At 50.7% G+C, this 13,925-nt stretch overlaps 1 protein-coding gene across 1 annotated transcript in view; it reads right to left on the reverse strand.

Annotated features, from left to right (window-relative positions):
- Nucleotides 1-252: 252 nt before the first annotated feature.
- RALY (RALY heterogeneous nuclear ribonucleoprotein) overlaps nucleotides 253-13,925 on the reverse strand; it is an 86,096-nt gene continuing 72,423 nt past the window's right edge. Inside the window, exons 3-8 of the mRNA XM_086474688.1 lie at nucleotides 13,453-13,525; nucleotides 6,494-6,541; nucleotides 6,084-6,244; nucleotides 5,310-5,423; nucleotides 4,610-4,755; nucleotides 253-297 (exon numbers count right to left, since the gene is read on the reverse strand). Coding sequence (XP_086330814.1) covers nucleotides 253-297; nucleotides 4,610-4,755; nucleotides 5,310-5,423; nucleotides 6,084-6,244; nucleotides 6,494-6,541; nucleotides 13,453-13,525 — 587 coding nt within the window. The remainder of the gene's footprint in view (nucleotides 298-4,609; nucleotides 4,756-5,309; nucleotides 5,424-6,083; nucleotides 6,245-6,493; nucleotides 6,542-13,452; nucleotides 13,526-13,925) is intronic.

Here is a 13,925-nt window from a genome sequence, read left to right on the forward strand (position 1 = left end):
CAAGGAGAGAAGGGGCCGGGAGGGGGGGAAGGTACATCATTTGCATTGAACCTTAAAGATTTGTGATTTAGGAAAGGGAGCAAGGGGCTGATCAGTGACCCAGCTGACCGGCCAGGGTCCGTGCTACGAAAACACAGATGATCAGTGGAAAAGAGCATCTTCTGAAGCAGCAACCCCCCCAACCCCAATGCGCATGGAATAAAAGCTTTGGCTTAGGATCAGCCTCTAAAAAGCAGTGTGAGATGTACCTGGTTACTGTAGTCTGGCATCCTCCACATCTGTGTAATGGCTGTTCTCCTGGAGGGAAAAGGAACCAGAAACAGTAAATCACCACGTGTCCCTGCTGCCTTGCCTGGGACACTGTGACACCTCCCAAGCAGTGACCAGCTGGTACCACGGTGTGGGAGAGCTTGCACGCTGCGAGCAGCGTCAGGTTGCTCAGTGTGATGGAAGGGCTACAAAACACACCTGATGTGGCCACCAGGTGCTGTGGCTGTGGTTTCGGGCAGACACAGTCCTGGGGAAACCCAGAAATTTCCTCTGGCTCCTTATTCTGTAGGGGTTCTGCCAAACAGACCTGGGATGGGTGATTCCCTCTTGGATATTGAAGTCTGGCTCCTGCTGAACCTCAAAGGGAGCGGGATGAAATTAAATCCACCTTCCCTTCTGTAAAGTCAGCTGTCTGATCTAGGCTACACCAGAGTCAGCACCTCCAGTGGGCATGTCCCAGGGAAGGTCTTGAGCCGGTGGCCTGAGGTGCCGTGCTTAGACTGCACACCCAATTTCTGCATGGCCACGTTACGTCCACGCTCAGCACTTTCATTCGGTTTGCTGCATGTGCTTGCACAGCTCATGCCTCGTTGTAGCTCTGTGAGAAGCTAATTTGGGACCTAGGGATGGCCTGCACCAGGGAACAGGCGTTCCTGCGTTACTGGAACTGCCCAACGATGCTAAGGTTCAGTCAGTCCGCGACAGCAAATCGTGCATGATGTAATGACTCCACTGTTGAAGACAGAAACTGGACCCAGTTTGCAGCAGAACTCATCATCCAGAATGATAACACTCATGCTATTCATCACTTCAAAGGCCACAATCATAGTGCCGGCATGCTGAACCACTCCCAGTGTAACAGTAGTTTTGAAAGCACAGCATGTGGGAGTCCCCCTCCTGGAGCCCTTCTGCAATGCAGCGTCACTAAAAGAATTAGGTGCTCAGCAGTAGTATTTTATCTCCTGCACAGGCCAAATTTTGTGGTGAATATTTGAGAGATGGAAATGGATCCAGGAGACGTCTGCAGGGGATGCTAGGTAATCTGAAAGGAAAGGCAAGGGAGCTCAGTCCCGACCTTGTCAGCAGCAGGCTGGTTTACAGGGCACTGGAGGAGATAATAGATTTTTACAGTCAGGGAGACCAACAGGGTCTTTGCAGAGACCCTACAGGGGAAAGGCCTCAGGCTTGCAATGCCTGAAGAAGGGACAGCTGGAGACTATGCTCAAAGGAGCTGTGGATGGAGACTCCTAAGACAGGGCAGTCTGGAGGCTTGTGACTTCTGGCAATAAAAAAAAGGCTCCTTCTCTGCAATTACAGAGCAGGTAGTGCCCTGGGAACAGGCTCTTCAGGAAAGCCAGGTGAGGTGGCATGGGCTCTGGGCAGAGGAACAGCCCAGATGAACAGAGATTTGCCTTGGAACAGGTGTTGAGTCAGCTGAGAGCCTGTGGGTGAGGATCAGGGGACAGACCAACGCCGGTGACATCATGGCAGGCATCTGCTACAGACCACCTGACACGAAGTCTCCTCTGGATGGCTGGAGGAAGCCTCTTGATCACAGGCCCTTGTACTCCTGGGGCACTTCATCTGGTGGGAGGGCAGCAGGGCTGGGTGCAAGCAACCCAGGAGATTTCTGGAGAACATCAAGAACAATTTCTTGACACAGCTGACTGACTGGGTGACCAGGGGAGACATTCTTCCAGACTGTTACCGATGACCAAGGCAGAACTGGTCAAAGATGTGAAGGAGAGAAGTCTTGGCTGCAGTGACCGTTGAGACTGTGAAGCTGAGTATCCTGAGAGAAGTGACCAAGATAAAGAGCAGAATCAAATCCCTGAACTTGGGTTGTTCAGGGGTCTGCTTGGCAAAATCCCATGGGAGACTGCTCTGGAGACGAAGGAGGCCGGGGCATCTGGGTCATCTTCCAGGACACCCACCTTGAAGCACAAGAATGGCCCGTTCTGATGATAGTTGGGCAGGTGTGGCAGGAGGCCAGCTTGGATGAACAGCAAGCTCCCAAATGAGCTTTTTCCTACATGAAAAGACAGAGCTTGGCAGATGGCAAGCAGAGGTGAGCCACCCAGAAGGAATACAGAGCCATCCCTCCAGTGTGCTGTGATGGAGTTAGAAGAGCATCTGTAGGTATACCAGCAGCAAAAGGAAGGCTAAAGAAAGTGTAAGCTCACTGCTCAGTGGGGTAGGGGACCAAGGGACCTAGTGACAAAGCACATGGAAAAGGCATGATGGGCTGGTAAGTGACATTTTTTGCATGCCTGTAACACCTAAGATACGTAAAGTAAGCTTACATGATAATCTTTGTATCCCATACTAACTCCAAGTGCAGTAAATAGTAGAGTATTGACAGCCAATCCAACTGCACTCATTAAACAGTTTACACACTTAAATTTACTGATTAGAACTCAATAAACTAACTACTAGATCAGATCTGTCTGAGTGGCCTCTGACTCTTCTGCAACAGCACTGCCTCTCAGAGCCAAAGGTAGATAATGTTTTCAGGGACCGATGTGGGCACCATGTCCATGGACAGCAGGGGGTGAAGGCTACACTGATGTGTGTAAGCCAGAGACGTGGGATAAAGCAGTCACTCTCCAGGAAACAGAAAGACTTCAAAACTGTTCAGTGTTGTAAGGTCAGGAGCAAAATATAAAGATGGCTTCTGTGAGTTGCCTTGCAGTGTTTAAGAGAACATCCCCGCAGATGAACTGCACACATTAACCTGCCCCATGCTGAGCACATGTGAGCCTGTCTGATGCAGGCAGTAAAATATTTCTGATCTCAGTGCCACTTTAGGACCAGAGAGTTACACAAAATAGAGAAGGAAGAGAGCTGAAACAGTCATCTTGTTCATCTACTCTTAATAAAGACCAGCTCTTCTTAAATCATTGCCAGCAGATGTCTGTCCACTCTGTTTTTTTTATCCCACTAGTGGCAGAAAAGTCCACATTTTTTTGTTGACAGGCTGTGTGCTGCTTTATCATCATTAGCATCAGCAAGTTTCCCCCTAATTTCTACCATCTGTTTCCCTTAATGTAATTCAAACCTGGCCTTCCTTATCCTAATTGACAGAGAGATGAAGGCCAGCTTTTGCCTTTCTTCTTTATAGCATATGTTATGATGTCTCCCCTTAATCAACTCTTCTTAGATTTAGCAGGAGTCACGGACTTCAGCTATGAGGCCCCAGAAACCGAAACAGCTGAAAGACCCCATTCAGATCCCTCATCCACCATGACTAAGGTGGGGCAGAGTAGAAGAGTACCAACAAGCTGGGAAGTCTTTTGAGTTAGAGGAGCTTTTTGGCCATAGGCAGCGTGCCACGTGTGTGCAACGTGGTGTGGTCACCCCAGCGATGAGGGGGTGAGGAAGAGGAAAAGGACACTGAGCTTCACCCTCACCTCTGCTGCCACCAGTGCTGCAGGGGGGGAGGAGTGGAGCTGTTGCAGAGGACACCCAGTACAGGCTCAGGGGCTGCCCCGACATGCCCCAACCCTCCCCAGGAGAGCCCCGCCAGCCCACCCAGCTTCCCAGGGCTGCAGCCCTGCGGAGAAGGCAGCAAGCAGGGCTGTCCACCCACCCCACATCCTGTGGCCCTTTGTCTGGGTCTGGAGCTGATCCTGTTCTCAGAGGAGTCTTGATTTGGGCTACATGACAGTGCTGCCAGGGGTAACACAGTGCCCTGTGTCACCCTTACCATCAGGGTACCCAAGAACAGGGCTCCCATCCGGATGCTTTTTAAGTACAAAATTTGCTCATGGGGTTCACTGGGAGTGTCCTTATTCGGGGCAGGACTAACACCAATGGGGCTGACGTGTGCATGACATCGGGTCAGCCATGCCCAAGTGGTGCCCTTGCTATGGATGTACAGCTCCAGGCACAGAGGTTGTGGCTTGCTCAGACCTGATAACCAGGTTTATGCCATTTGGTGTCCACCCAGATGCAAGGGCACTGCCAATGCACGTTGTTAGGGCAGTGCAGTTAATATCACATGGCCTGTCTTCGCCATATGCGTCAATCCATCTGAGAATCACTTGGGAGCAGAGCAATTTGTTTAACCATTAACTAACAGTTGAGAAATCAAGGACAAATGTGGTCCAAATTTCAAGAGCCAACCATGTTTCTTCAGCATCTCCACATGCATTTGGCAGGTCAAGGCTTTTGCAAGCCGCAAAACAGTTTGAAGGAACAAGCTGTGAACAATCATGGGACTTAAATACAACAATTTCTTTTGAGGAAAGAAAAACTTCTTTTTCTGGGGATTTAGTAAAACCGTGGTCCACTAGTGAACTCCTTTGGCTGGAGGGATGTATTACTCAAACTCTCTTACCAGTTCATCTTCACACTCATCCCGTGCGAGACCCTCTTCCTCACCCTCGTCCCCGTTCAGCGGCTCCTCCGTGTTGACCTCTGCCTCTGATGCCGTGTCCTCCTGCGAGAGTTCGCTTTTGCTGCTCTCCGCCTTCTTCCGTACCTCTGTGAGAACAGGAGCCAAGCCACCAGGATCAGGGGCTGGGGAAGGCAATGTCTGGAGCCTGACGACACCAGTTCAGTGGGCCCCCCAAATTCAGCTGGTAGGTAAATAATGGATCTAGGGTTTTTTTCTGCAATGGGAAGTTTTGCTGATTTTGAGGAAGCTGTCTGAAAGCAACCCTGGAGAGGGCAGAGCAGGTCATTGTTCTGCATCCCTCTGGAGTGAGTGTGGGAGGCAGACAGAACAGAACAGAACAGAATAGAATAGAAATAGAATAGAAACAGAATAACAGAACAAAAAAGCAAACTAAAAAAATACAAACTATATGGCAAAGAAAAAAAATCTCATAATTTTAAACCCCAATTCCATAATTTGGGGAATTTTGGCATGTAATTTTGGCCTGTGATTCTACCTGGGAACCTGGGGGTTGACACTTCACGAGCCCAGAGGTTGCTCTAAGCTGTGATGGTCTCAAGGCCAGCTTTGCAGGATGCTTTCCTGCACCCTTTGCCTGTTCTCGGACTGGCCCCGAGGCATCCGTGTGCACCCAACTGACCTGCAGACAGCTTCTGTTCTTCAGCGATCTGCTCCAGTCGGCCCAGGAGAGCATCAATGTTGGATTTGATCTGTGTCAGCTCCGTTTTGATTGTTTGCAGCTCGCTGCACTTCACTTGGAGGAAGGAAAAAAAGGCATTTAGTGCCTCTCAGAGCACCCAAGGTGCCTGCCTCACCCCTCTGCCTGGCCCAAGTCACCTGCTGAGCAGGTTAAAAAAATCAACTAGAAACCCCACGCTAGAAATGTACTCCTTGCATCCCTGCGGTCAGCGTGCAGTGATGCTCACACCTCGCTGTGTGGCGTATCTGAGATGGAAGGAGCCGCGGTGGGTAGCGTGCAGGGCACCCAGCACAGCCACCAGGGGCTTGGCGGGCAGGCGAGGGGAGGCTGCCTTGGCACGGAGCCGCAAGGCGCCCTCCTCCATCGCCAGCCCTCGCTGCCCCGCTGCCTGAAACGGCACTGGCAGGGAAAGCTGTGAGGGGCTGAGGGTGGTCGTATGCAATCAAAAAAGCCCGTGTGTGCGCTGGTCAGGCACGCTGTGGAGGCTGACACCAGGCTTTGGCATGCGCCGGTTGTACTTCCATCTTCCCCCGCCGCATTCGCAGACTGTGGGCTTCTGGAAGGCCCTCGCTTGGGCTGTTGTTTCCAGACGTTTTGGGTTTTTTAATGTTTTCCCTGGGAGTATCTGGCCCTGTGGGTGAATGCCCGGGGAAGGGAGGTCCGTGTGCACACCAGCCTCCGCACCGTCCCGCTGCCCCCCACGCCCACACTCACGCTTCAACTTGGCCGAGCTGTTGGCGATGGCGGCCGATCTGGCAAAGAGCTTGACGGGGAGCGTTGCCTTCACGCGCCGGACGAGGGGGATGGTGACCCGCGGCCGCTTCACAGGAACCACCCTGGGCACTGGAGAGACTCGGCCCCGGTACTCGAAGAGCCTGGAGCGGGGGCAAGGATGGGGCGGGCTGAGGCAGCCCTGCAGCCTTGCCGTGCCGGCCATCGTGGTGCCACAACTGGAGCCCAAGCAGCACTGGCAGTGAGCTGGGGCACAGCCTGGCCACCGGACCCCACCGCACTGGGCTGGGCTGGACCACCCTGCACCCCACCTTGCTCCCCAGGGCAGGAGTCATGCTGCAGGGAATCTAGCTCTGTAGAAAACCCCTTTGGCTGATGCCTCCCCTGCTCACCTGTCGTAGAAGTCGTCTCTGTAATAGTCATAGTCGAAGTCGTAGCCGCTGCAGGGACAGAGTCAGGATAGCATGGGTTAATTAGGGCTGGCAATTTATTATTATTACTCCCTCATTGCCTGCTCAACCTCCCAGGTCCTTTATTTATTCCCCCTCCACAGGGGAGCCCCTGTCCTTCCACCTGGCAGGACATGCACACTCATCCTCCCGGCTGCGAGGGAGGTGGGCTGAGCCTGGAGAGAAAGATCTGGGGGAGTGAATGCACTGGACAGGGTGATGTTGGCAGCAGAGTGTTAACCTGGTTATCTCAAGGTGGAGCAAGATGTGCAGGTGAATTAAAACCTACAAACTGGGGTGGGGAGAAATGTCCGCAAACACCCTGTGGGGATGTCTGCTGAAGCGATGGCTGAGTCTGGGGAGCGGGGACCAGCCCTCCATCCCCAGCTGGCCGTGCAGAGAGGTTGCAAGTATGGCTAATGGGTTGTGTCTGCAAAGTGGCAGCTGAACTGCTCTCATGGCATTGCTGATATCCCCCCGCCCTGCCTTTTGTACAGCAGGACTGTGCTGTGTCAGGAGGGCACTGCCCTGCTGCCACCCTCGTATGATTTTTTTCTTCACACCATATAGAACTGTTGAGGTCAGGAAGAAGGGGATATTTATTAATTTAACATCTTTGATATTCAAGATGTCTAAACCTCTCTCTTCCCAGTGAGACACTGCCCATGTCCTGTTTTCTTAAGCCTGAACTGCATTTTAACCCAAAGTTGGAGCAAATGATTTCTCGCTCCCTGGAGACCCAGTAACACACTTTCCCTCTTGCTGCAGCTGCTTTTTCACAAGGCAACACAAACCAGGTGGCTACAGCGAGCAACCACAGATCTTCAGAGACAAGACCCACTCCGGTGCTGCCCGATGCCCCAGCACACGCTCAGCAGTGGAGAAGAGCAACGCAGCTGAACGTACCAGCTACCCCCAGCTAAACACAGCATCTGGTTCCCTTGTGTGCTGCTGCCTGAATTAATGCTGGTTAAATAAGAAGCTACGCTGATGTTCCCTCCTCTCTGCTCTGAACAAAGAGAATGGTTATTGCAGCCCTTGAAAGCAAAGAGTCTGTCCTGCATCTTGAAACTGTTTGAAGTGGCTTATAAAAAAAAGAAAAACTAATGGGAAGAAAGACAGAGTGATGGGAAGAGGGAAGGACTCTGACCCCGGAGAAACTGGGGCACGGGGAGAGGGAAGGATGAGCACTCAAGTATATGTAAGTAAATTTGGTGTCCTGCAGCCTAGGCAAGAAGGGACAAGAAGAACGTGTGGCTGGCCAGGATGGCCAGTGGGAAGCATGGTTTGGACCAGAAATTCCAGGCTTGACCCAGGACATCCGTCCTGCCCATGCTGGCACTGGGCTTCCCTCCCAATGTTTAGTTTCAGTAACTGTCTGGTTTCTTAAGTGGGTTTTTTTTTTTTTTTCATGCTCCTTGGATGCTCCTTGGGTTCCTCAAAAGCCTGTGGCAGCATGTAGAGCCTGGGCCTGTGCCTCGGGGGGACCTGAAGCACTCTCTGGATGGGTGGAGACACCAGGGCTCCTTTGGGGCCACAGGCAGTTGGTGCAAGGGGTGAAGGGCAACAAGACAGCATTTGCATCTGCTGCCTCTTTTGGGGTTTGCTGCCACCATCATGCACTGCCACGGTGACTTCAAGTTTTATAAAGCTGGATGTTATCTCCGAGCAGCTGCTGACCACGGCATCCACAGCTGGCCAGGATGCTGGATGCAGGGTCTCGCTGCCGAGCAAGCAGCGTTGGCGGAGAGGGGTGCGTGTGGGGGGAGATGTGACTATGGAGGCGTTATCTCCATAAGCCTTCCGAATTCAATTGCATGATGAAAAATAGCCATTTTGCTGACAGTCTCAGCATAGAAGAATTTCAACATCTTTTCAGCCTTGGCATCCTCCCCTTCTGACCTGACTTGCAGACAATGTTTCCGCTGGGCTTACAGAGGAGAAATGAATATCCCGGCAGCCTTCTATCCCACCCGCTGCGTGATCTGCATTTATTCCCTTACGTGCTTTTCTGGACTGACAGGGAAAGGCAATTCCTACTACGTCAGCCCTTGCTGGAATATAACCAGCCTGTTTGTATGGCTGAGGAGATGGGCAGCGTAGAACAAGGAAATGTATTTTCACGGAGATTTTTGTGACTGGTAACTTGATTTTCTTTCTAACCTGGGACGAAACCTGGAAATACAGAAAATCTCCAAGAAAATAGCTCCCCTCATATTAGGCTATTTGCAGTAGGAACGTGTGAGCAAAGCTGGGCAGCCTTGCGTTTTGCTGGTGGAAATCACCACTGGCCCAGTTTTGTTGCATATTTGCAGAGGCAGTGGAGCTGGCTTACAACACGCCTGATCTGCAGGGCAGTGGGTGCAAGAGCATCTACTAATATTTGTGGGTGAAAAGCAAGAGGGTGGGCAGGTATTCCTGCCCTTCCCTCAAATCCTCAGGGGTCTGGAGACACTTCCACCAGTTTCAACAGGAATTGGGGGCATAATTATCCTGGGAAACCGGTCCTGACTTCCTAAAAACAGGGATTCATCTCACTCGGCTTCAGACACTGGGAATGTAAAGAGATGAATCCAAGCCAGGGGAGAAAGAGGCAGTCCCAGGTCATGGTACATCACACACAAAGGCAGACAGCTAAAATACTGTCAGGTGAAGAACTGGTTTTTTATCCAGCAAACATAAAGGGAGCCCAGACAACCAGACCACATAAAAGCCCTGACAGCGTAAAGGGCTGAACTCACATGAGATTAATTTACCCTAAGACTCAGTGCGGTGCTGGACAGCAGCTGCTCTGATCGCAGCCTCTGGCAGTACTGCTTTCAGTACGTGCTAACCATGAGACAGCCCTCGAGGAAAGCAGCGGGCTGAAAGAAGGGATTTTTGGAAGTCTGTGACTGTATGACACTGCTACAACACGCCAGTCAGGTCATGGCTTAACAGACGATGCCAGGGAAGCAGTGGCTGGATGCTTTTACCAGCATCCTTGGAAGTCAAGCGTTGACCAAAAGGCAGGTCCTTCCAATATGAATGCAGAAAAAAAAAACTAGTAAAAGTGAGTGCCTTGGGTTGGGTGATTTATCTGGACATCGCCTGCAAATTTCACTGCAGGTAGGATAAACCTTCCTGAGACTGATGGATCATTTTTCAGTGACCTGGCAGGCCTTCCTTTGCGTACAGGAATAATTTTTGTCCCTTTTCAATCCACTGGTGACATTTCACCCTTTAAAAATAAAGCAGGCACAATCAGAGTGAGAGGCAGCAGAGGGCTGTATGGCTGTGTCAAGTAACACGATGCTTCCACCTCCTGATGTGTTTCTTCTGCTTTGTTTTTCTTTAGTAATTAACATTTACTAATGACTCACAAAGGGTCAAAATCCAAATATTCATAATTGAAGGGCAATTAGTTCTATGAAGTTTGTACGTGCTGCCTTTACATTACATTTGTGGGGCCATTTCTGAGTATGTACCTGAATAGCAAATGTACATTTGAGCAGCTGTACCCTTAATTACTGGCTGACAGCCCCGCACAGATAATCACAAGTGACATGTTGTGCTCAGCTCACATCCTTCTACTACTAGTTGCACAACCTTAATTAATGCAGCAGTAGAAATAATACCTTCTGGAAAGCTATTTGGAAAATCTGGCATTGATCAAACAGTGAGGTTTTACGATCTTGTGTACCTGGTGTGAGATTCCTTCCTCCTGCGAACAGCCCAGGTAGTGGGAAGCCGTGAGAGAAACATGGGAAGGGAGCCCAGCATTTCCAGATGCTGCAGTAGGCTGGGACTGCACGCCAGTCCTTACTGCCAGTGTTGGGTCTGCTGGGTTTGGGTACCATGGCTCACCTCCTCCTCTGCTGCGTGGTTGTTTCTCAGCCCTGTCTGTGTGGATTTGGCACCAGGGCTTGCTGGGGTGCCATTGCTCCCAGCACCGCTGCCGAGACGTGGGAGTGTGGATCTGTTTGGAGACGGGTTGAGACCAGCTTTCTGCAGGGATTGTAATGGGTATAACAAGGGATGTGAATGCCAGCTGAGCTGGAAGGACATCATCCACTTGCATCTGTAGACTGCGAAATTAAGTCAGCAGTTATTTGTGTCTGTCACCATTTCGGAGACAGTTCCTTGAGACACTGAGCTGCCAGACACTTGGATGCTCTTGGACAGTTTTCGCTTAGGATATCCTCACTGTCCTTTTGGCTGAAGAGCAACATCAGCACCAGCATTACAGGGAAGGGCAGAGATTTGTGCCTGTGCACAAGTGCAGCACTGGCAACCCCCCCCCCACCTTGGGGCAGAGCCACTTTCCCTTCCCAGCCCATGGCCACAAGAAGCCAACTCACAGCACAGCAGGATCACGGGCACCGACCTGAACGTGGCCCAAAATGCCCCAGGAATGTCCAGATGCTCACTATGCCTCAAAAAGTGCTGCCAGAAGGCAAAACGTTTTGAGACACAGTATGTGAATACCTGGGGGATGGTCAAAATAGAAGTTAATTTCCCAGCCATCCTCACTAACTCATTTCCAGTATCTCCAGGCACATCTGTGTTCAGCAGTGGTGGCCAGGGTGCCAGGCAGGACCACCCAGGGGACTTCCCATGCGCAAAGGGATGCTCTGGCAAATGCCAGAGGCAGCGGGAGGGAGGCCCTGAAGCCAGAGAGTGCCGGCAAGAGCAGTGATGATAGCAAGGTTTTACAGTAGATGAAGGTCCCTCTTGTGGAGAGACCTGAGAAAATGTATGATGGCATGAACCTGGGTTTTACCCTTTTGTTTTACCTGTTTTACCTGTTGGAGGTAGATGTGAGGCTACACCCCAAAGGATTTCTATTAAACACCCAGAAACCTCCCTGGGCTGGTGGATCAAGACGACTGTCAAGATCATTGCTTCCTCTATGTCAAAATGAGATTTCCCCTTCCTTCCCCTTGACTCTCTCATATAGACTTGGAGTGAGGCAAAGTAAAACCCAACCTTTGAAAAAATAATCTTATGGGTTTAACACAGCATTTCTATAAATCATAGTGCTGTGATTTTTGAAGTCTAACATTTAGAAAAATTTATGTTTGTTAGGGAAGTTATAACCACGGCTCACTGCAAACCTGGATTCCCTGCTTTCCATGAGATATCGTAAGTTCTGCTAGTCCAGATGGCGAAGTTTAAATCTGACAGCCAATCTGGGATAAAATATTGCTAAAGCGCAGAGCAGTGTAGCTCTCTGGCCCACATTTTAGCATATCTGTATTTGTGGGAGGAAGCAAATATCTCTTGTTTGCTTTCTCTTCATCTACACGGCAGCTTGGAAGTCTGAAATATTGGTCATTTCAACAGAAATGGATTAGCAGTCAAGGCACGGATGAACGGCAAATGAAATGCAAGATGTATGGGATGAATTGATTTGCACTATGGCTACCAGCACCATGTAAGTCGTACACACGGAGCTAAATAGACAGATTTGTGTCATCTCTATTTCCATACATCAGCGTGGGTAATGCAGAGTCTACTTCCCCTCAACTGGTGTCCCCTCTGAATCCAGAGGGCCAAGTTCTGGTGAAGGTCCAAGCTCGCCCAGGGCAGAAGGAAAAATCTGCCTGGTGAAAGCTTCAAAGGAAGAGCTCAGCTGAGAGACTCATGGAAGGTCTCAACAGATGCTTTGCAGGTGGGGGCGGGGGGGGTTGCTGAAGTTCTGGTGGGTTTGCCTATGCCAGAAGAGCGTGGCCAACACTGACGTTTGCCATTTCGTAGCACGCCAGAGTTGGACTGTGTGGCTGAATCTGAACCATAGTTTTTTTCATTTCTTTTCATCCCTCTCACTTTTTTTTCTTTTTGTAGAAAAATCTACAGCTCTCTCATGATATGCTTTTTTATTACACCCATCTATAACCCTGATAGTGATTTTAGTCTTTTATTCCCAACATCACACCCCCTAAATCCTGACTCAGTGTCCCAGGCTCCACACCATGACAGTGGCATAAAAATGATGAGAATTTATAAATAAAACACATTTTGGGATCTTATTATTTGGTTTTGGGTTCTTGAACCTGCAGGGTACTCTCCAAATACCTTTTCATGTTTTCCATTCTCCAACCACAGGAGCAAGAACTTAATGAGTTTCTCCCATATTCCCATGACTCCAGACTCTGGGGCTTAAATGAAAATCTTCACTTCTTTTGAAAATCTTGATAAAGTCTCTAGAGCTGGCAAGAGGAGCACTGAAGATTCACTCTGACATCTGTAACACCCTACATGTCCAGACCTACTCCATGTCCCACTTGTCCCTCCCGTTTCCTCGATCCCTTGATCACAGTTCCACAGCACAGGCTCCCTTGGGGCTTCCCCTGCCCGCCTCCTTGGTCCACCTCCATGTGTTGCCTTAAGGGCTTCCCACTTTTTTCCTTTCTTCTCTCCCTTTCCCTGTCATTCTTCTCTTGCCCTTTTCTCCAGCATCTTACCCTAAGTTATCCCTGTTCCCTGTCCTCGCCCAACACCCAGCATGTGCCACTGCAGGGGAGCGCTCCTCTTGGAACACCTCTTTCAAGACCTCTGATGTGGTTAAAGCAGGTACTGCCCACCTTTCTCCAACGATCTCCAGGTCCAACACTGTTCACAGGTTGGACCATGTCCAGACAGAGTCCCACCACACTACAGGCAGTGGCCAACCTTGGGTCTGCTGCTGACGCTCTCGCTGGCTCTCCTCCCTGCAGCGTAGCCCTGAGGGGCATTGCAAAGGACAAGAAGCCCAGGGGAGGAGAAGATGTGAACGTGCAGCAGCAGCTCAGGGCTGCCTAGGGTAGGGACAAGGGAGCTCAGGGCAGCAGCCCAGGGGGGTGTGAAAAATCAGCCTCAGCCAGAAGGCAAATACCAGCCCGGAGACCTCACTGCAGGGAGGTGCCGCGGTGGAGACCTACCTGTACAACGCGGAGGCTGCTCTCTTCAGCCCTTTAGGTCTGTTGGGTTTAGGTTCCCCGGCCATGTTGATATCTGCAACGAACGGACACACAGCTGTGACAGGGCACGTCCGCGCTCACCGGCCGCTGCACCCGACCATGGAGCAAGGGAGGCTGTGCACAGCCCTGCCACCGGCAGAAGCAAACTCTTCCACACCTCCCACTGCATTCCCACCTGCTTTTAGCATGTTTGGGGCCCTGCTGGACCTCCCCAGGAAGGCAAATGTATTCTTGCTCTTGGCAAGCCTCTTCCTTTTCCTTTACAAGGCCACTAACCATTTATTTTTGAAGTCAACACGCCGCACATGGTCGCCCCCCCGCCAATTCAGGACAGGCTGCTCAGGAGAACTCCATGCTGTTACGGTAAGGCACAGACAGTATATAAAACTGCTGCATGCTGCTAACAGCTAACAATTTATCCCTTGCTCCTTCTA

This window comes from Leptosomus discolor, chromosome 17 (assembly GCF_034619465.1).
Source record: "Leptosomus discolor isolate bLepDis1 chromosome 17, bLepDis1.hap2, whole genome shotgun sequence".
NCBI lineage: Eukaryota > Metazoa > Chordata > Aves > Leptosomiformes > Leptosomidae > Leptosomus > Leptosomus discolor.